The sequence below is a fragment of the Sander lucioperca genome, chromosome 24 (genome assembly GCF_008315115.2).
Source record: "Sander lucioperca isolate FBNREF2018 chromosome 24, SLUC_FBN_1.2, whole genome shotgun sequence".
Classification (NCBI taxonomy): Eukaryota; Metazoa; Chordata; class Actinopteri; order Perciformes; family Percidae; genus Sander; species Sander lucioperca.
In genome coordinates, this window is record NC_050196.1 from 6037961 (window position 1) to 6060162 (window position 22202).

General features: G+C 40.2%; 3 protein-coding genes and 1 non-coding gene across 7 annotated transcripts in view; 3 read left to right on the forward strand and 1 right to left on the reverse strand.

The window, feature by feature from the left end:
- Positions 1-5: 5 nt before the first annotated feature.
- mtrf1 (mitochondrial translational release factor 1) lies at positions 6-3024 on the forward strand. Of its 2 annotated transcripts, none has more exons than XM_031292273.2 (9): positions 6-436; positions 853-950; positions 1029-1110; positions 1265-1372; positions 1646-1818; positions 1916-2033; positions 2143-2279; positions 2406-2504; positions 2677-3024. In XM_031292273.2, the coding sequence occupies exons 1-9, from the start codon at positions 58-60 to the stop codon at positions 2800-2802; spliced, it is 1320 nt and encodes a 439-aa protein (XP_031148133.1). In that variant the 5' UTR covers positions 6-57; the 3' UTR covers positions 2803-3024. The 2 variants fall into 2 exon arrangements, with proteins under 2 accessions (XP_031148133.1, XP_035854648.1); XM_035998755.1 differs by having other exon boundaries at positions 859-950.
- Positions 3025-5112: 2088 nt separating this feature from the next.
- Positions 5113-8672, reverse strand: wbp4 (WW domain binding protein 4). Its single transcript, XM_031292256.2, has 10 exons — positions 8498-8672; positions 8192-8264; positions 8037-8099; positions 7469-7595; positions 7159-7380; positions 6964-7034; positions 6784-6859; positions 6444-6658; positions 6084-6322; positions 5113-5898 (listed from the first exon to the last, which is right to left on the reverse strand). Coding segments are annotated over exons 1-10 (1293 nt in total). The 5' UTR covers positions 8500-8672; the 3' UTR covers positions 5113-5693.
- Positions 8673-9529: 857 nt separating this feature from the next.
- trnae-uuc lies at positions 9530-9601 on the forward strand. Its single transcript has one exon. It is a non-coding gene; the product is annotated as a tRNA-Glu (tRNA).
- A 2431-nt stretch (positions 9602-12032) lies between these two features.
- LOC116044541 (glycerol kinase) overlaps positions 12033-22202 on the forward strand; it is a 19046-nt gene continuing 8876 nt past the window's right edge. For 2 of the 3 annotated variants that reach the window (XR_004103705.2, XM_031291799.2), the window contains exons 1-17: positions 12033-12244; positions 13573-13646; positions 13736-13842; positions 13957-14034; positions 14203-14282; positions 15747-15884; positions 16001-16110; positions 16473-16539; positions 16765-16782; positions 18323-18358; positions 18473-18540; positions 18660-18702; positions 18791-18871; positions 19200-19278; positions 19461-19557; positions 19639-19723; positions 21121-21241. Coding sequence is in view for 2 of the 3 variants with exons in the window: in XM_031291799.2 (XP_031147659.1) it covers positions 12152-12244; positions 13573-13646; positions 13736-13842; positions 13957-14034; positions 14203-14282; positions 15747-15884; positions 16001-16110; positions 16473-16539; positions 16765-16782; positions 18323-18358; positions 18473-18540; positions 18660-18702; positions 18791-18871; positions 19200-19278; positions 19461-19557; positions 19639-19723; positions 21121-21241 (1375 nt within the window). In the remaining variant the exon portion in view is untranslated. The remainder of the gene's footprint in view (positions 12245-13572; positions 13647-13735; positions 13843-13956; positions 14035-14202; positions 14283-15746; positions 15885-16000; positions 16111-16472; positions 16540-16764; positions 16783-18322; positions 18359-18472; positions 18541-18659; positions 18703-18790; positions 18872-19199; positions 19279-19460; positions 19558-19638; positions 19724-21120; positions 21242-22202) is intronic. The other variant, XM_031291800.2, reaches the window with a different exon arrangement.

Sequence of the window (22202 nt, forward strand, 5' to 3'; positions counted from 1 at the left end):
AGGTGTAGCGTTATATTATTGTTTTTAATTCAGTTATTGCTCTCTAAATGTAGTCAAATGCTCGTCAATCGCTGGTCTCGACTGTGCTCTCTGTGTAGCCGTGTAGTTTACAGCAGCAGAGGGAGAAGAGCAGGATGGAGGACACTAACAGGACATAGCAGAACACAGGTGCAACGTTGGGGTACAGTAGCACCAAGACGCCTCTATCACAGTGATTTGGGGGACTTGTACAAGAAAGAGTCTGTTCAGAGGTATATTCAGCAGCTCATGGAGGAGTTCAGAGACCTCAGCAAGAAGTTACAGCATGCATATCTCAGCGAATCGGACAGAAAAGTGCTTAGTAAGAAACACACAGAGCTGCTGCCTCTGGCAAATGTGTTTGAGGAGATTGAACAAGCCCTAAAAGACCTTGAGGAAGTCCTTTCACTTCTGCATAGTGAGTATTTTGTTTGTTTATGTCAGTAACAATTGTCCAAATATACATATAATAGTATTTTTTTAGTGATATAAGAAAATACAGTTCTATACATGCAATATATATACCTAATATTTAAACTCACTAGCAGTGCCACATAGATACTTTAAATGTGTTTCCAGGTTGCACATGACAAATTCAAGGTCTTAAACTGTATTAGAAGTAAATACAAGTTTTGCAATCTGTATTACTGAGCGCATTTGGTGACCATGTTCTTGTTAAAATCATTTTCTCATACCCTTATTTTTATTGTTCTTATTATTATTGTGTCACAATATCCATCATATATTTCCAGCTGTAAATTAGCAGATTTTTCTTTAATATTAGTGAAAGTCACTCTTAAATGCCATGATCCTTGCTTTCCCTCCTCACTGCAGGTTCAGCTGCAACCAAAGATGAAGATGACCAATTGACCCAGCTCTTAAAGGTGGAAGAAGCACAGATCTCCTGCAAGATTTTGGCCTTAAGAAAAGATGTAAGAACACAAAGGCATGATGAAATATATGTAGAGATGTGTTAAAGAACAGCTAATGAGTACCTTCTTTCTCTCCAGTTGATCAAAGCTCTTGTGCCCATCGACCCTCTTGACGCCAGTAATATTCTGCTGGAGGTTGTATCAGGACGAACAACAGGAGGTATGAAAGAATGAATTTTGTTCACTATGGGCTTATTTAAAGACAGCCTTTACAGCCACGGTTTACCAGGTAGCTGCTGGTAAATAATTCTTGCGACATGCCTGCATCAACAAGAACAACAACTTTTTCCTAATATCTGTTCTTGTGGTTTCAGGTGACATCTGTCAGCAGTTCACCAGAGAAATGTTTGACATGTACCAGGGTTTTGCTTCTTACAAGAATTGGGACTTTGAGCTTCTGAACTTCACACCTGCTGAGTATGGTAATTCATATTTTTGTCTGTTTACAGTACTGTGTCATTCATCCTTTGCAGCCATTGCTGAGGGGTATACACGTGACGTGATGTAGCTAATAACAATATCAGTTGCATTGTATTGCAATACTTACTGTAAAGATGCCATTTCTTTATGTTATTAGTTCCACTTGTGCTTTTCTTGCTGTGACAAAAAACAAATCTAAAATATCTGTCGCTTTCAAGGAGTGGCATGATAGAAAAAGTTTGGGAACACCTACATTAATTGACTGTGTCTCTCAGGTGGTCTGCACCATGCAGCAGTAAGACTAGTTGGTGAGAATGTGTACAGACATCTGAAGCATGAAGGAGGAACACACCGGGTGCAACGGATCCCTGAGGTGGGCCTCTCCTCCAGGATGCAGCGTATCCACACAGGAACCATGACTGTCATTATCCTGCCTCAGCCAGTGGAGGTACACTTTACACTCTGCTTTTTCAGTCTGTGTTCATTAGCACTAAACAAGTAAAACACATGTCTCTATATTTGTCCTATGCCTTTTGTTTTCACAGTTTGACGTCCACATTGATCCAAAGGATCTTCGCATTGACACGTTCAGATCTCGCGGTGCTGGGGGCCAAAGTGTAAACACAACAGACAGTGCAGTGCGCATTGTTCATCTTCCCACCGGTAAAACATGCCAGTTCTCGAACTACTGCTACTCCAGAATAGAGAAAGTTCTGCTTTCGTGTCATCCAAGCATCAGAACTTTCCATGCTTATCTTACCCTCCCAAACAGGTATAACAGCTGAGTGTCAGCAGACTCGCTCCCAGCTGCAAAACAGAGACACCGCCATGCGTGTGCTGAGGGCCCGGCTCTACCAAAGCATGATGGGTAAAGAGACTGCGCAGAGGCATACAGCACGAAAGCAGCAGGTGAGTGAACTCTTCTTGCAAGAGTTCACATTTAACAACACATTTTGACCAGCCAAAGTGATGTAATATTCAAAGATCTCTGTACTATTTCACCACGTCTTCATTTTTATCTGTACCTTACTACAGGTGGGCACACGTTCTCAGTCAGAGAGGATTCGTACCTACAACTTTAGCCAGGATCGTGTCACAGACCACAGGACTGGATATGTTACTAGAGATATTAAGGTAAGATATTAAGGGGGTGTCAGCGTGTCTCTAAATTCTGCATAAATCACAAGACACTGTTTATATTTGTAATTGTTTTGATTTTCAACCAGCCAAACTGATGTAAATAGATTACTCTTTATTGCCTTTTTAAAAAAAAAGCAATGTCACATGTGTTGTGCTTCATGTTTAGGAGTTCATGAGAGGAGGGGAGGCTCTTGATGATCTGATCTCTGATGTACTTGAACATGCAGAGAGGGAGGCTCTTTTGGAGGCGGTGGAGAGCAGCAGCGTGAAACCACCAGAGTCTGCAGACTGACACCCACCACAACACCACAACAGTCTGTCAAGTGTACTTAAAAGACAGTATATCATTTAATGGACGCATCAGGCGTCTTACAGTACCGTACAGCACATCAGGGCAGACACACACATTATTTTCATATTAATTTATGCTTGTGCAAATTACGCAATGTAAGACAAACTGCAGTTTACCCATCATTAAGGTTTTTATTTTTGTAATAAAATATGAAATTATATATTATATATCACAATGTCAATTTTTCTCACCATGTTTTTTTGTAGCGATGAATACATTCTGTGCAGAAGCTTCGAAGCCCGTGTCGAGAAATCCCGGAAGTTGTCCGTCAAGCGCGTATCGAGGCTTGTATCGTTTTAGACCAATGACGTCATTGATGACGTCCGAAGCCTCGCTGCCCGTCCGTACCACGTGACTTGGTTTATGACGTGGTTCGAATTTACACGGTTGTATTACACATCCATGATCTACACAAGCACATTCACCACCCTCTGCCCAGTTAAACCATTGCCACTTTCCAGTTTTAGAATAGCCCACTAATATTGCCACTCCTGCTATTATATTATGACCAAAAGGATCGATTTACACACGTTTGATAGCTGCGTTCCTCTTAAAGGTGCCCTGCCACACGTATTTCATTACTTTGTGGTAATGTCTGAAGTTCTACCATGGACTCTGTAACATTTTTTGTGGAAAAAAATGCCTTGGTTACCTTGTTTCAAGCCATTCTAGCGTGGTATAGAAAGCCTGCAGGAAGACTCCGCTCGATTTGTGCCAGTTGTCATTAATATTCAACGAGCTAAGCTGCTTGACTCTGATTGGCTAACAGCTAGCCAATGAGAGCCTGGCTATCAGCATCCTTTACCCAGCGCAACTTGGCGAGCTCATGAATAGTAATGAGCTCAGGCAACATGATGTCAGACTGACCAGCTTTTGTAATTGGCCTGATTTCTCCGCTAATTTCTTTTCAGTGGCTAGAGCTGACAGAGAAGGTAGCAGTTCATTTTCACATTCACGACATAACACAAACACATATGGACCTAACATATTCCAAAAAATACAAGTAAAAACAGTTTTGTGCAGCAGGGCACCTTTTAAAGGAGAATTCCGGTCAATTTCAACATGTAGCTCTGTTGTTTGGAAAATCGGAGTGCTGTCTGTAGCAAAAAAAATGAAAACAATCGGTGCTGCCTACACCGTGTTATCCCCCTGCTAGCGTTAGCACCCAGCAGGCTTAAACAGAGCAAGTTTTAAACGTGTTTTAAGCCTCTAAACATGCTTGAAATGTCATTACAAGTGCCTTCCCATGTGCAGTGATTCCTTCCGAGGGAACACAGCGAATCTGACTGCAGTAGATGACAGAAAGGCATAAAAGTTGTGTTAATCCAGCCAGTGCACATACCTCTGTTTATTTCCTGTTTTCCGGTCAAGTCCACACTAGTCGATTGTCGAACTCATACAATCCAATATTCCAGTAAAATTTTGCTGCACTCCAAATTTCCAAACGACAGAGCTACATGTTGAAATCGACCGGAATTCTCCTTTAAGGAAATCCGTTTATTATGCAGTTATGTTGATTGTATTATACCAAAAGAAATTACACACTATATTGATATAAATGGATTAGGTGGAAATTGATTACTGGCGCAAAACACAGTCAAAAACCATCTCTGATAGTGTATCACAGATCCCTAGATCATCTGTAATAGCCTAGAACTTTCTGTTTTACACTCTTTGACCAACAGGTGGTATTGTGAGCAAATGGAGCCTAGAGAAATAAACCCTTTTGCGTACCACTTTGTTGGAAAGCTTCAATGCTTCATGAGGCTTAATTTTTCCATCACTAGATTTTAAAGATTTTTTTGACATGAAAGGGGAGTGAAAGGGGGAAGACGCGCAGGAAGACCATCACAGGTCGGACTCGAAACCTGGACTGTCTGCATCGAGGAATAAACCTCTATATATGTGTGCCTGCTCTACCAACTGAGCTAACCGGCCACGCCATCACTAGATTTTTAGCATTTGTGTTCCAAGTAGAAATTTGGTTGTCCAAGTCATCAAACCTTTTTGTCCTGTCAGTTTGTAGCATCTGCCAAGTTTAAATGAGCATGGGACTACACAGCAGTAAAACCATCATAGTGAAGTACAGTAAAGCTGACTTTTTACATTAAACAGACGTCAGTCTGTAAATATCCTTCATGGTTCTTTGCCAATCATCGATATCAGCTTTATACACACTCACCAAAAACACGTCACACCCTGCATGTGTGTGGCAACTGACTAGCAACTTTTCAATATCATTTTGCTGAAAAAGTTGCTTTCTGTATCTGGACAGTCATAATTTATTGAGATCATATCGTCCCATCTTTAATCGCTTCTATCCATACTGCGTTATGACTAGGAAACATTGCAATGTTTCCACAAGGATGCATTATTACTAGCTTTTTATTACTAACAATGGTAAACAAATACAAATATGGAAAATACAAAAAGTTATTTAAATTTCTCTGTACAGGTAATTCTGCCCTTACCAGACTACAGGATGAAATGACAATATTGTATACATGAGATAAGACTATAGAAGTGTTGCACACCTCAATTATAACAGATATCAGTACAAAGAAAAGAGCATGGATTGTGTCCAATGGTAGATTTTTTTTTAGGATTAAAAACATTTAATTTAAAGAAACAGCATTTTTTACTTTGTCTACAATTTTTCCCCAAAAAAGTTTTTTCCTAAAAAACAAACATCTGTGCATCTTATGTTTAAAAAAAAAAAAACTCCTAATAAATTTACCTTTCAAAAAGGTTCATCAATATGTCAAAAGTTCAGAGAGCGAGTTTTATTTGTGTAAAAGTCTTCTACTGCATAAAGTTTGTATGTGATCGGGTCAGTCGTCGTCGTTGTCTCTCTGTCGGAGGCTCCGGGATTTGCCGTTCTGTGTCTTGTTTTTCCTGAATGACGCAGGTCCGCCTTCCTCTCCGAGGGAAGTGATAATGCGTTCCCTGAACTTTGGTTTTGGCTCTGGCGGCAGGTCGACCGGAGTGCTGACGGTGCTTCCCTCCACTTGAGGCAGCTGTAAGTCCACCTTGGAACTGAAAGAAAGTAACGAAAAAAGGAACAGTTAGAGCAGGGGTCACCAACCTTGTAAGCATTGTATAGAACCATCCGTGTTATTTCTGGGTAATTTGCTTGAAAGAAACCCAAATCTCTGATGTAGAAACTTTGAAAATGGGTCACATTTGACCCGAGGACAACAGGAGGGTTAAACAGCACTTACTATGGATCCTCCTCTTCCTGGATCTCTTCCCATGCCCCGTATGGATTGGCAGCTTTCGGCCTTTTGGTTCGTATCTTCACTGGTGCCACCTCTTCCTCTTTCTTCTCTTTCTCAGGTTCAGCTGTCGTGCTTTGGACATCTTGCTCTTTTTTCATCTCCTCAGGCACCTCTTTAGGAGCATCATCACTCATTTTATCTTCTCCCTCCTTTTCTAATGGCTCAGCTTCTGCTTTCCTTTTCTGAAAACAAAAAAGGGAGTGTGAAGGTCTGGAATTATTTATTTTTTTTCACAGTATCTTGACAAGCGAAAGTTAAATTTGTTCTTTACTAATTCCCATTCATTGCCGGGACTCCTCTCACCCTGAAGCTGATCTTTGAGGCATTGGGCTGCTGGCTGGCTTGTTCAGGAACTTGAGCCTCCTGAGATGTCAGGGCCTCGCTGGAGCTCTCCTCTCCTCCTGAGGACGGCTCTGCCTGAGGGGTTAATGGCTCCTCCTGACTCTCGCCCTCTTTGTTGGATCCAGATCCAGGTGATTCCTTCGAAGGAAAGCCAGCTGGCCTCTCCCAGCTGGTCTCTGTGAGGTGAGGAAGATAGAGCATGTGATTATCAGACATTATCTCCATAAAGAATAAGAAATGGAATCCAGAAATGACAGTGGTATTTAAACGATCATTTCAGATGAATAAAGAAATATTCTACCTCCAGTCTCAGAGTTGTAGTAATATGTATAACCATCAGGACTGACGGCTTCCATCCAAGGACAGACTGAAGAGCTCTAAAGCCAAACACAATATTAACGTATAAATACAAGTCACCAACAGAGTTTGGAAAAAATCAAACCAAATGACTAAAAATGCACATAATCTGAAAAATATTAACCTCAGTCTGTCCAGGCAGTGCAGAGGCTGAGTTTTCTCCATGAAAACCATCTGGTTTTTCCCATGTAGATTCTGCAGTTAAAATACATACACCAAAGCCATGTTGGAAAGAGTCACTTTGACCATACAAGTATAAAAATATTGTGGGAGTATGTTGGTGTACAGGACAATGTTTGTGTTTTCAGGTTCTCCCCACCTCCAGTTATTGTGTTGTAATAGTACGTGTGTCCATCGTCTGTCTGTCCTTCAACCCAAACCTGCGCTTCTCTTTGGCCTCTGGACTTCTCGCTTGCTTTCTCTTTCTTTTGCTTTTTTTTGGTCTGGGGTCTTGTCTGGGGCCATGCCTGAGGTTTTGCCTGAGGTTTTACCTGAGGTTGTGGGGGTGGCTGTGTTGTTGTTTGGGCAGATGAACCTGATCCTAACACACAAAAAACATAAATTAAAGTTAAGCTCCTCATGTAGCCCACGTGACACATCATTTCAATAAAATGTCAAAAAGAAATTACCTTCTGACTCCCTTTCCATCCTCTTCAGATCTTCCTGATACGCCTTCAGTGCAGCCTCCTCCATTGCCTTAAATTCTTTAGACATACGTTCCTCCTGCTTCATCTTGTCAACGCTCTTCTTTTTAATCTGCAGAAAGAAAGATAAAATGAGATGACTGGCAGCTGCTAGTAGCCAATAAAAAGAGAGCTTTAGGGTCAGATTGTTATGTCTGGACCTTATCTCTCCGGACAGTCCTGAGGATGGTGCCAAGACGGGCATGTTTTTCTTGGCTGTTTGCGTCACTGAGAACCCTCATTTGATGTATATAGATCATGGGCAGGGTTAAATTAACTTTTAACAAACTTTATTGTTAAGTCAGATTGTGCAGAACTGCAGATACGTGTCACACCATTACTAAAAATCCAGTTATACAACTCATCATTTGAAGTAAAACACTTTTTCTTAATTTCTGGAGATCATATAAGGTACTAAATTAGAAGTGGGCAGCACTTCACACCTATGTGGAGTGATTTAATCCTTGCTTAAGAAAAAGGGGAATATATATATAGCCTATAGAAAAGTGAATACCTCAGAGATTTTTGCAGCCACATTTTCTTTGTGATTTTTCCCCCTTTCGTGGAACTCAACGCTCTGCAGAGCAAAACAAGCATAAGGAGACACATGAGCATTACGTGGAGAACTTTCTCAGCAACATGAACTGCATCTTTAGGCCTACTACTCACAGGCTTATTGTCCGCAATCCAGCACTTGCAGTACTGACAGAATTTCCTTGGTTGTGACTTCCAGTAGTCCGCCCTGAAAATGCACACAACCATCATTAGCTAACAAAACATTTATAATTTAGATTACATTTATAATATGGTTATACAAACTCTTATTCTAGCGCAAATCACATTGTCTTTTTTTTTAATGTTTGAACCTGTTTTTGTCGGCTGTGGATGTTTGTTTGCTTACATTGTTTTTGTCTTTGTGAATGATAATAACTTTACTTACAGATCAGGTATCTGAATGTACCTCGTTATACTTACATTTTTAAGTCTTGGTGGTTAAAGTACGACGAAATCTTTTAAAAAGAACCCAATACAAAGACAGCCGCTTCCCACATTTCAGGAATGACAACACTGTCCGTTTATGATGACGTCATCGCCAGTCGCCGTAGAGACGAGCATACCCATAGACAGTATATAATTAAATATAAAAAATAAATATATAAAAATAGATACATATATTCAAATATAAATATTTCAATCTGATAGAGAGTTACGGGGTCGCTAAAACTGGGTTTAGTTTCGAAGGACGTCGAGCATAAGCTCCATTAGAAATTCTTTGGCTCCACCGGCTTATTTTGATGTTGTATTGCCCCCTAGTGGAGTAATAGAGGGATGACACATGGCAGAAACAGATATAGGTGACAGAAGGCTGACAGCATCCCTCATGCACTCAAAACTACACCACAACTACCTGGGAAAAAGGGCTTTGCAGCAATTTGCACCAATCTCCAATTATATCTATTACATGTGCTCTTTTTCAGAGCCCAAAATAAATAAAAAGATGACTAATAATGGATTTTCAATGTCAGTTCTCATTATACACATTCACCCTACACTCATGTGTTAGGGGAAAAAAAGTGATAACATGTTGGTTAATAGTTAGTAAAATAAAAAATAAAAAAAGTTTTTTTATTGGGCCCAGGTGCCAAATTGAGCTGTGGGCCGCTATTGATTCCCAGGTTCCTCCCATTCTCTGCACTATGCATGTATAGTTGTCTACATGCAACATGTAAGCATAATGTCAGCCTAAATAATAGAGGTATTTAAACTAGACGGTGACATAGCGTGTTCTAAAAAAAACGAGGTAAAATGCAGGAACTGCCCTTACCGTTTTAGGTGATATTGTGAATTAATATGAAGTAATGATGATCCCATACGTACATTAACCAAATGACCACACAATTGGCCTGGGGCTTTTTGGGTCCCTGAGGATTTTAGTCCCTCAGTCATTTTGTATTTGTCAAGCCAATGTTACCAATATTTTTATAAAAAAAACAAATTGACATAGCTTCCCATATGGTCTAGCGGTTAGGATTCCTGGTTTTCACCCAGGCGGCCCGGGTTCGACTCCCGGTATGGGAACTACTATTTTTGTTCGTACTCTTCTTGTTGCCATTGGCCATATGTTTATATATATATATATATATATATATATATATATATATATATATATATATATATATATATATACCTTTTAATTTAAGTGAAAATTGTGCCACCAAATATTAATATACACAGCCTAGTACTGCGAGAGGAATTAATGTTGCAGTAAGTGTGTTGGTATGTCATGAAAATGTCCACAACAAATATTAAAAATATTTGTCGACGAATACAAGAAGAAATGAAGAAGCTGGATACAAGATGGAAAATTCTCCCCAATGATAGGTAGCCTACAAAGGTTAATTATTGGCATGTTACTGGAAATGCTTCATGGCCGCGGGAACTAGGGGTGCTGAGGGTGCTGCAGCACCCCCTAGCGAAAGGAGAAACTACTACAACCATAATAAAAAATAAAAAAAACACATTTATTTTTAATACTTTGATTATTAATATAAACCTAATCCCTTTCATTACAAATTAAATGTAATACATTTTAAAATTTGGTAAGTAAGAAATAAAGACATAATTTGATTAGAATGAATTTGCCGATTTTGCCAAGAGTCGAGGCGCGCCGTGCGTCTCTGAGCCTCTGACGCTCATTCATGAGTGGTGAAGATAGTTGTGGAAACTTTCCCGGCTGGTCAACAACAGTACAGAAGTTAGCTAGCCATGGCACAAAAGCGCATTTTGGATTTCTTTATAGATCAACCACAAGCTAAAAAGCGTAAAAGACCGGAGGCAGAAAACTCAGCAACTGTAACTGAATGAAGTAGCGACCCTGCTAGCAACAGACGACGAGGGAGCTAATCTTGTAAACCAAGCTAGCAGCACCAACGTAGCCGCAGAGGGAACATCAACGTCAACTTAGTGCTGCCAGCCTCGGGGTCACACTTTTCCTGGTAGACATTTTGGAGATGAGGATTTGTTTTTTTGTGTTATGACTGCAACACAACGTAATAACGCTGGTTTACTATTATAATGCCGCCGCATGTGCAGTAAATTGGCATGATTTATCAATTGTTCAGTAACAGTTCAACTGAAAGTTTATACGAATTATTGGAGATAATTGTGTTTTTTTACACTCGTGTAAAGCCTAGCCTATGTATGGAAAACCAGAATGAGGTCACACCTATTTTTAATTATCCTACTGTAGGCTATTGTTATAAAAGTATTAGGTCCAGCTTAACACGCTTCTGATACAAGAACTTCTGATACATTAGGCCCAATATCTTTATGCCTTTAATTTGCTATTGCTGTGCTACAAAAACTTAAGGCTGCATTTCTCTATTTCAGTGTTTGTGTCAGGACTGACTGGCTTGCTTCACTTTGATTTTATTTAATATACTGTAATTCAGTGATGTGTTACCCTTGTGTTTTGTGGCTCTGTTTTTGAGCTTGTAGTAGGCATATTCTTTACCATTGTCGTAGCTTTGTGCCTATATCCTGCGTTACCCGTGCCTAGTTTGTTCTGTCTTGGATTTTGGACTTTATTCTTGTTTTTGTTTTTTCGCTTGTGGAGCGTGTACCTGTGTTCCAGTTTTATTACCGAAGCCTTAGTAGTGTTTAAATATATAATAATATAAATAGAGATATTTTGTCTTCATCTTGACAGTATGGGTATGGAAGAAATTTAACTTGGTTAAATAGCGATAACGGTCTATTATTTTAATTTTTTAATTTTTATGTTTCGGGATCAGTAGCCCACGGCAGGCTAATTACGGTCTTGGATAGGCTATTTATATGAATTGAATCTCTATAGAGTTCAATTAATTGTGATGGATGCAGTTCGGTGTGTGGTGGTTGACTTTGGCTGAAAACATCACTCTGGAAAATTTGTCAGCACCCTCAATTCAAAATATGTTCCCGCGGCTCTGAAATGCTTGTGAGAAGATTAAAGACTTTTGCACTTTGTTTATTATCTTTTTTTTCTTCTTCATTTTTTGACAAATAACATGGTACACATAAACCTCATACAAAACAGAAAATGCCAGGGGATAAAAACGTTGATCAAAATAATAATTTAGTTCATAAAAATGTTATATAGGATACATAGATTCGGGGTTTTTAATACCTTTCTAGATTATATAATAAAGGAATGATGTAATGAAAGATTTCATTTCATTTCCAAAAATGAAAATGGTTTATGATTGGAAACTTTTGATTTATGAATATGAGATTTTACGAGTAATAAGATCACATTGATTTAGTATTTAGTAGTGAATTGATGTAGTATTGAGTTGCTTTAGTAGCAGAGTAAGAAAAAAAAGCCAAAAAAATACATTTTCATAGTCAACATATCGGGAAATAAATGATTAGATTATATATTATATTGGCAAAAATAAGGGACATGAGGACGTGCAGCAATGTTGGTTGTTTGCATGGTTGTTTTGACGTATACTGGTTGCGTCATCACTGAGCGCCAGGACGACCCAACGTCGGAAGTCCGCGACTGATTAGCTTGAGCCCTGAGCCGCTTTGCCCGGTGTTGATAATCGGTTTCCTGTCCCTGCCAAAGCTGCTGGGCTGCTGCACATGAACGACACCATGGCCGCGTCCTCACACCGGATAATGTTGGGGCCGCTGGTTGCTGCCATCGACCAGGGAACGAGCTCCACTCGATTTTTGGTAAGACAAACCGGTATTATATTCTAGCTGTGTTATGTTTAATGTCTGGCTCATAAACTTGTCAGATCTTGCGGTGTCCTTGGGTGTGTTTTTATAGTGGAGAGCGTAGTCTTGCAACCACAATGGTGGTTTGTACTCTGTATAAATCTTATTCTGATTCTGATAAATTAGCTTTGTTGTTGGTTAAAAAGCTGTTAATGAGCTAATAGCTCCAAATGATGTTGCCTTCAAGTGCACCCTTAAAGCTCATAGGAGCAGGGAAAGGTGTTGGAGTCACCCTCTGGTTGTAGCTTTTTTACATTCACAATAACAGAATACCATTAACACATTACATACTGTATATTAATATTACATATTAACCTTTGGTGTCGTGAAAGGCAAATAAAATGTAAAATTATAGATATATATTGCAATATTAACGAATCAAAGCCACTTACATGTCTGTATTCTGCCATTGAAATGTGGATAAACTTTATTTATAGTTTATTGATATTGTTTACTGCATGACAAGCATAGCAAAACACAAGTGTCATTCTAACTGAAAGGAACAGATTTTTTGATTTATGTTAGAGCCATGAGTCACCTCAAACTGTCAGACAGGGTTGGGTAGTAATGGATTACATGTAATCTGGATTATGTAATCAGATTACAAAAATCAAGTAACTATAATCAGACCAGATTACAATAAAAAAATGTGTGATCAGAGTTAGATCAGATTAAGTTACATGTTTTAGGTAATCCAACTGATTACGTTACTGATTACAAAAATTGCCATGTAATTTGTAGTCAGTCATGGATTACATTTCAAAGTAATCTGACCCAACCTAAAAACAAGACACATGGCAACAGATCTCTAAACTTTAGAATAAAACATAGGGTGACATTTTAGAGAAGTACATATTTTGAATTTGAGTTTTAACCTACTGTGACTTCTAATTTGAGTTTGGTAAATGCCACTTGACATGTGCAGAGATATTTTTGGCTGTTGTACCATGAGAAGGTGATATTGGTCATGCGTTGTTACAATTGCCTACGAAACCTCAGAGTATACTAACCACTGTTCAGTTTGTTCTTCAAAGACAGTAGCCTGGAGTCCAGAAAGCAGGTTTAGGAAACAATGGATGTCAGTTTGGATCCCTTAACTGCTAGGGACATCTAAATAAGAAAGGGGCATCAGAAATCCACGATGAATCACCAAAAAGGAGGATTTTAGCAGGGTTAGAGTGACTGCATGCTCGGTCAGCTTTCCCTCGATGAATGGAGAATAAGGTGATGTGTTGTTGGCTTAAGCTACATTCTTTCTCTTGTGCTGTTTTCTCTCTTTGAAGGTGTTTAATGCAAAAACAGCAGAGCTCCTCAGCCATCATCAGGTAGAAATCAAACAGAGCTTCCCTAAAGAAGGGTAAGTGAAAAGATCCGATCCGATTCCTAAAAGATCCGTGCGCAATTTAGTAGATCTTATTTGTTGTAATTTTTCTTTCTAATTTTCAGATGGGTGGAAGAAGACCCCAAAGAAATTCTGCAGTCGGTGTTCGAGTGCATGGAGAGGACGTGTGAAAAACTCACCCAGCTCAACATAGACATCTCAAACATTAAAGGTATTCACACATGGGGGTTATGCTACCACCTGCTCTCTTGAGGCAGGGTTCTTTTATTTCAAAGAAGCGTTCACGATCAAAAATCTTTGGAAATTCTTGTTTGAATCTGTCTAGCTATTGGAGTAACCAACCAAAGAGAGACTACTCTTGTTTGGGACAAAGAGACAGGGGAGCCCCTCTACAATGCAATCGGTAAAGTTGTTTCCTTTTATTATGTATACATCATTTGCATTTACCCTGGCACATATCTGACATTCTTCACTAGTGTAAGCAGTCTAAATGTAAACGCAATCCAAAAGCAGATGTCGGATTGGACAGATTTCTGGTTGCTATGAAATAACTGCAGTGTTTTTTCTTCAGTTTGGCTGGACCTGCGGACTCAGTCAACAGTTGAACGTCTAATTAACAAAACTCCAGGAAGGAATAAGAACCACTTGAAGGTGAGTCTCGTTCTGTTCTCTCTTGTATGGTGACCTGCAAACCTGACTGATTTTTATTGCTGGTACAGGGTTTTTCCTGACTCAAAATTGGCCTTTTGGGGGGGGTTACTATGCACAACAGCAAGCATGATCGGTTTGTGAACAGTAAGGGCCCTATCTTGCACCCGGTGCAGCACAGCGCAAAGCCCGACTCAAGTGTCTTTGCTAGTTTAAGATCGACGCAGTTGTCAATTTCCCGTCCAGCCCCCACGCCGTTTAAATAGCAAATGCACCTGCGCCCATCTTTGCGCCCATGGGCGTGCTGGTCTTACAGGGAGGTGTGTTGCTATCTTGAGGCAGCGGGAAGTGATTGCGCCATTGACCAACAAAAACCTGGTCTAAAGTCAATAGCGCAGCATTTCATTGTTATTTTAACAGCGCATTAGTAAAATGTTCCTAGGCTCGTGCACAGCGCGCACACACTATGCTTGTTACACACACACAGGGAAGCGCAGCAGCACACAAACATGCAAAAGATTACAAATAAAAATATTGCGGTGCAAATCCGCCATCATAATAGCAATGCGCCATGGTCCAAACGCGCCTGGCTTTTAAAGGGAATGGGAGATGACACTCTGATTGGTTTATTGCATGTTACGCCCAAAACACACCTATGAATTAATGAAGACACTAAGTACAACCCTTTTGAACCATGCACACGGACCCTTTTTTCCACTGTCAAACTAGCAAAAGTGGATTTGGACACGCCCTAAACGCACCTGTGCCAGGCGCTTCACGCCGTGCGTTTAGATCGTTAAAATAGGGCCCTAAGTGTGTTACCTAATTTGACAGAAATCTATGTATTTTCCTGTTATTTTTGAGAATTTTATAAACAGAAATGCCTATTATGCTTGAGGAAATGAAACCCCAATCAACAAAACTGCTTTAAAAAAATAATATTGATATTTAAATACTACCGTTAAAATTCCCGGGAGAGTTCGACACAGCCAGACTCTGGACTGTAAAACTGAGATTAGCGCTCCCATTCACATTTTATGTTCTGCTTGTTCAACAGTTGTTGGGTAAATTGCTGATAAACACACAGAAGATTTGAAGTGCTATTTTTTCCTCAATTATTATCATTTAAGCACTGATGGTCCTTTGGGGCTCGCTAAAACATCCTGCTACTCCCTGTAACGCCCTGTAGTGCCCTGCTACGCCATGAACTACTACAACTACTATTTCTAGTCATAGTTCCATTATCTTTATTGTGACTATTATTGCCACTGTTCGTCACACCCCCAACCGGCACCGTCAGACACCGCCTACCAAGATCCTTGGTCTGTCCGAGGTTAAAAGTCCTCCACGCAGGAAAAACCCTGCTGGTAGTACTGTTGATATTAATTGAGGCACCTTGCAATTTAAAAACAAATGCAGACGTTTGTTGGCACTAGTAGAGTAGTTTATGTCATTGTCATCCTGCAGCATAAAACGGGGCTCCCGATCAGCACTTACTTTAGCGCCGTGAAACTTCGCTGGCTGATGGACAACGTGGACGAGGTCCATGAAGCTGTCGTGTCTCACCGTGCCATGTTCGGCACCGTGGACTCCTGGCTCATTTGGGTGAGTAGCAGTTGTATGTCATTGAAATGTTGTACGTAGGGTTAGTGACAATCTGGAGCCGACTACATTTTGTGAAAAAAATGACTTTTTTTTTTTTTTTTACGGCTGTCCAAAAGTGTTTGACAGGAGGCAAGTCAGGCGGAGTCCACTGCACAGATGTGACCAACGCCAGCAGAACCATGCTGTTTAACATTCACACCTTGGAATGGGACCCAGAACTATGCAAGTACGACAGCTGTCTTACATTGGCGTTTAATCCCATCGTGCTGCCTGTTATTTGAAAAATATCATGTTGAAATTCATGCCATAGTCATTTATACATTTTATTTATTTATTTATTTTTTTTATATATATCACAGAAAGGTGGGAAGAAACATTGATAATTGCATTATTTGTAAATCGTAACCGTGCAAAATGCCTCTGTTGGGCTTTTTGTGTCATGTTTACATTAATATGAATTTGTTAAAGCCACATAATACATTCAGAATATCTTTTTATTGCAATGAATAATACAAATTAGTAGCAAAAGAAATAAATTGTGTGGAAAGCAGAATTGGCTTAATGATTCGTTCCTCTAATTCCCGTCAGATATTTTGGTATTCCCATGGAGATCTTGCCCAGAGTGAGGAGTTCTTCAGAAATCTATGGTCTCATGGTAAGCATGCATAAATATAAAGTCTAGCCTACTTACAGTTTCACTTTAATGAGTTTATATATTAACTTTTTAACGATTTCTTTGCTGTGCCTAGTGTGGCATTAGTGCAACAGGCCTCTAATAAGATAATAGAGGGTTTGTTTTTTGGTTAGTGTGTTTTCTGACTGTTCTAAGTGCATTTTAGGCATTTTTTGTTTGCCATTGTCTCTCTTTTCTCACTGGTAGAAAATATGTTCTAGCCTGGTAAGTAATACTCGCCATCACTATTTTCCTCCTCATGCAAAGTAACCCATCCTGCTTCTCCGTGGCCAAGGTGAATACGCCATCACACAGTGCATTTCCAAGATTCATATTGAAGGCTAATGTTTCAGCAGCTGAGCTGTTAATTTAGTTTGCCTAATTGCTGACTGGAGGAAAGAAGTATAAATGGGTCCAACCAGCTGTCATTTTCTGCCACATTGGTGTAACTAACTCTTAACTAACAACATACATTTGCTTTTGTATATCTTTGCCACTGACAAAATAAGAATATTTGAGCAAATTTGCCAAATATACACATTAGTTTTGGGTAGAAGGAAGAGAATAAGTTGAAAATGTTATGATTGACCCAAACCAGCTAAAGACGTTATTACAGCGTTTTCACCCTGTGCCTTCAGACAAAACGAGCTGCTCCAACAAACAAAATAATAACTAGATATTCATATGAAAAGCTGTCCTATAACAAATAACTATAATACAGTGGCTCCATATATCAAACAAACAGACAAAGTTAGTGACTAGAATGTAAACATAGTGGAGCATTTAGCTGCTAAAGAGCCAGATATTTCCTTCAGGAGTGAGTGCAAACCGAAACAGAGTTAAAATGAAAGTGAATATTAGACTTGATGAAGGTGATGATACTTGCAGGGCTGACCGAATAGACAGCAGAGAAACAGTAAAAAAAAAAAAAGTATATTTATTTTGTGTAGCTTTCAGACATTAGTGTACAAAATTTACCAGCCAATGTTCAGTGGTTTTGGACCCAGCAAAAACACACGCACGCACGCACACACGCGTGCGCATACACGCATACACGCATACATGCATACATGCATACGCTCTTTTGGAAATGTACTGGATGCTCCCCATTCCACATTGCTTCTGTTGTGGCATGCCACTCGTCTGGTTGTTTACTGCTCTACTGACAGGCCATTTTTCTCCACAATGTCCCTAAATCTCTTCACTCTTTGGCACAGTTCTATTTAACCAACTTTATCTTTCTGTCTTTAAACGTCTCACCAAAACAACAGCCTCCTGTGGAGGAGTGAAGACATTTTATTTTATACAGGTTCACACTTGCTCTTGATGTCCCCTTATTGTTACAGTACACTTAATGAAAGAAAAGGGGTAGAATTAGAGTCAGTTTATTTTTGTTATTTGGCTTAATGTAGTCAAATAATGAGTAATTAACTTCTGTTATCAGTGTTGTTGTCAGGGCAAGTAGCTCATAGTGATGAATAATAAGATTTATATTTGGAATTTCTGTCGATTACTTTGATATTTTAGCTACGAATATGTATGTAGAATTTCAAATGTTTTAATCGGTCAATTATTTCTGAAAAATACACGTAATTTCATGCCACTTAATTCACAATTTTTGCACATTTCCTTTACAAAAGGATCAGATATTAGAACAAAAAAGTCATAATAAATAAAGTCAATCGTATAAAAAGAAGGAACAAAACATTTCAACGTTAAAATACACAGTTCACTTATTAAACAAGTTGTTACTTTCCTTTGGCAGAAATCTGGAGCTCTTTCAGGTATCCCCATTTCAGGGGTAAGTTTATCTCTATTTTTACTTTCCAACACTGTCTCCGTGTTCTTGCTTTGAAGTCTTTGAGGCATTTGCAATGGTTCCACCTGATTTGATTTTGGGGTTATTTAATAACAGTGTCTCGGGGATCAGTCAGCAGCTCTAGTTGGACAGATGTGTTTTCAGGACGGGCAGGCTAAAAACACGTAAGCGACTTTGTGTGTTTTAGGGTTACGTGTTGTGGCCTTCCATGTTCGTCTTTTCAAATGTATGAGTTGTTTGTCTTTGTAAGAAATTCAACTAATACTTTTATTACGTGTTTCAGGTATGGAACTGGCTGCTTTCTCCTGCGAAACACTGGAGCTAAGGTACAATCATTAAGATTTGTATGTTCATGGTGAAATCCCTGCACACATTGCATACAGAGGCATTTTTCTTGTTTCTGCTGTTTTGCAGCCTGTAATGTCTGACCACGGTCTTCTGACCACTGTGGCGTACAAACTTGGTCGGGACAAACCTGCCTGTTACGCTCTAGAGGTACAGTACAGTATCTTAAATACACTAATATTCCCACACCTGTCATTCCTTTCACAATATACTGTATACTTATAATAATAACTTTATTTGTACAGCACTTTTCATACAATTAAATGCAACTCAAAGTGCTTTACAGTGTGGTATTAAAATAAAACACATTAATTAAAGAAAAAAGCAATATACATAGAAATGACAACATACATAAGATAAATAAGTTTATAAAGGGAGAATAAAAAAGCACCGAGGTAAAAGTAGACAAAGTGGCCGTATAATCGTTCAGTACTTTTAATCTCAGATTTGTTTGTTTTTTTCTGGTACTTCTTGCCAGGGCTCTGTGGCCATTGCAGGAGCTGTGGTTCGTTGGCTGCAAGACAATCTTGGGATCATCGGATCATCTGAAGAGCTCGGTATGTGCTGCGGCTGGTTCAGGACTGTGGTGTCATTTCATCCATGTGTAATTATCTATAAAGGGACATTTATATCCCTTAAATTGGTGGGATATAAAAGCGGTCTGATTCTTGTCTGTAATGGCTTGTAATATACTTTCCCTTCATTCCAATTCCTTTTTCTGTTTCTGTCCTGGTTGCAGAGAAGTTGGCTGCGTCAGTTGGTACATCCTACGGCTGTTATTTTGTTCCTGCATTCTCGGGTCTTTATGCACCTTACTGGGAGCCCAGTGCCAGAGGGTAAAGAGCTACTCTGTAGTGTAGTAAACAACAACACAGTAAACTACTCCCTGATTCACTCAATCTTCCTCTGATTCACAGGATCATTTGTGGGTTAACTCAGTTTACTAATAAGAGTCACGTCGCATTTGCTGCACTGGAAGCAGTGTGTTTCCAGACCCGAGAGGTAAGCTCTCCTTCTCTTAGAGCTGAAGATCTTTGTCTTAATTTCTATCATGTTACACGGGTTCAGGCTTGCGCTCCGGGTTGCGCGGTAAATGAGCGGTCAGGTGAAGCGTTTCGATTAGCGTGAAAATAGATGCTGAGGAGGTGAAACGGAGACTGGCTTCTGGAGGACTTATTTTATTTCTTTGTTCCAACTTCCAAGTGGCCTATAGCCTCCGTTAGTCATCAATAAATGATGTTAAACAATGTATAAATGACTCATTCTTGATGAAAGACATAAAAGCTGTGTGCGTGCGGCGCAGTCTCTTTTTTTCCCTTTTCCGCCGAGTGGTGCGTGTGCCCTCTCGCGGTATAAAGCGCATGTCCACGCTATTTTCCGACACGCACTCTAATCACTGCTGACTGCATAGACGGCCTTTTGTACAGTCAGGCTGTAGACGGGTTCGGGCTTTTAAAAATGTACTTGTCGGGCTCGGGCCTTTTCGGGCCGAACTTTTAAGGCCCGATTACAGCTCTACCTTCTCTTAATTGGTCATCAGAGAAGCGCACTGGAGTGTGGCACATGCTGCACAAGCTCAGTGGAGTCTAACTTTTGAAACTCCTACTCCTTAAGCGTGATTTATGCTTCTGCCTGAAATCTACGCCGTGGCGACATACGTAGGTACGTGGAGACACAGAACCTACGCCGTACCCTACGCCGTACCCTACGCCGTACCCTACGCCGTACCCTACGCCGGACTCTACGCCGTACCCTACGCCGTACCCTACGCCGTACCCTACGCCGGACCATACGCCGGACCCTACGCCGGACCCTACGCCGGACCCTACGCCGTAGCCTGACGCGCACCTCTCGAAAAATTTAACCACACGTCGCGACCACGCGCGTCGGAGTTTCGCAGCGTTCTCCTTCTCCATAAACAACATGAAATCAAGTAGAGGGTGAACTTTTCCTGCTACAGAATTCCCACCGTGGTCAGAAAGCACAGGGGTGACACTTTCTTTCTCCCACCATGACTCTTAGAGTCGGCACTCGCTCCGAAGCTAATCGCCGTCACTCTCTCACTTCTCCCTCGCTCTACAACACACTCCCCACACACACACACACACACACACACACACATGTCGGCTCAACGCACACACCAACGCACAAGTATAAACTTCAGGCCACTTACGTACGCTACGGCGAAAGCTCTGCGTGGAGCCTCCGCACAACATCAATCACGCTTTACTACTATCTCATATAATTGAATTGAATTTCATTTAAAAGTTGTACACCGTTGTGAAAGTCCCCCCTCCACATTTTATTTACAAAACTGCTAATTTACATTATTGTATTATTTATTCGATTTAGATGCAGGTATTATTTGCGTAATAATTGGGATATTTATTTTAATGCAGATTCTGGACGCCATGAATCAGGACAGTGGCATCCCGCTAACTCAGCTCCAGGTGGATGGAGGAATGACGTCCAACAGGCTGCTGATGCAGCTGCAGGCAGACATTCTCTGTATCCCTGTTGGTAAGATGTTCATTTCTAATCATATGTTTTTAGGTATTCAGTGAGTCAAAAGGGATCAGTGTGATTCCAGAGGGAAACTGTTGACAGCCACATGAGTACATATCAAACAAACAAACTCTGACAGTGACCAAACTGGTTCTTCAACCACCAGAGGTCTGTACTACGAAGCAAGATTTGGCGTTAACGAGGTAACTTCAGGTTCAACCCAGGGTTTTGTGTATCACGACAGTGGATCACTTGTTACCGGGTTAAATTGCTGTGGTAACTTATGCTGAACACACATGTTGGAGATTAGAGATCAACCGGTGTAAAAGCACCGCCTACTGACCAATCAATACTCGATTGAGTATTGACCGATTGACCCCCGTTAACATTCCCTGATGGGTATTTTTATGAAAGATATAGATTTTCAGCGGAGGGAATTACGTATAGGCTTCTATGTTTTGTCGGCTTCTTGAGCCAAGTATTGCCAATGCGCACATCGGTTTGAATTATGTTTTTAGATTTTTTATTTGCTCTCACGATCGCTTACCACTGCCAGGGTTGCAACTGATAATATAATAGGCTAAAGCAACGATAGTTTATGGAAAGCACAAGTGTAATTATGGTCAGAGCTTGTGCCCGACTGATGGGGAAGTGATATTGATAAGCGTTGTGATTTATGCATCTACAGCGTTGCCTATTTCTGCCCGCTCTCCTTTCTGTTTTAGGAAGCAACGACTGTATTGCGTTTTGCCTGTAAAACCGTGTCTGTGTTCTTCATATTTACGTAGAATTATAGTTTGCTCTTCTTATATAAAATATGCGGCTCTGGTAGATGTTTGCGATTGGTCATGCTGTGCAAACACCGCCTCTTTTATGTGAACGCGCGCGTTGCTGGAATGGGAAACCCTGGGTTGACTGAACTAGTTGATAACCACCGTCGTGACACAGCTTATACGGGACCGCGGTTGTTAGGTTA

What these genes read in the sequence shown, in the direction of transcription:
- mtrf1 (XM_031292273.2), top strand. Translation starts at nt 58, where the DNA reads ATGCTCGTCAATCGCTGGTCTCGACTGTGCTCTCTGTGTAGCCGTGTA. An exon ending in TCCTGCCTCAGCCAGTGGAG is followed by an intron (nt 1,819 to 1,915) that starts GTACACTTTACA and finishes TTGTTTTCACAG; the next exon opens with TTTGACGTCCACATTGATCC. An exon ending in ATACAGCACGAAAGCAGCAG is followed by an intron (nt 2,280 to 2,405) that starts GTGAGTGAACTC and finishes ACCTTACTACAG; the next exon opens with GTGGGCACACGTTCTCAGTC.
- wbp4 (XM_031292256.2), bottom strand. An exon ending in GGATTGCGGACAATAAGCCT is followed by an intron (nt 8,100 to 8,191) that starts GTGAGTAGTAGG and finishes TTTGCTCTGCAG; the next exon opens with AGCGTTGAGTTCCACGAAAG. An exon ending in CACTGCCTGGACAGACTGAG is followed by an intron (nt 6,860 to 6,963) that starts GTTAATATTTTT and finishes GTTTGGCTTTAG; the next exon opens with AGCTCTTCAGTCTGTCCTTG.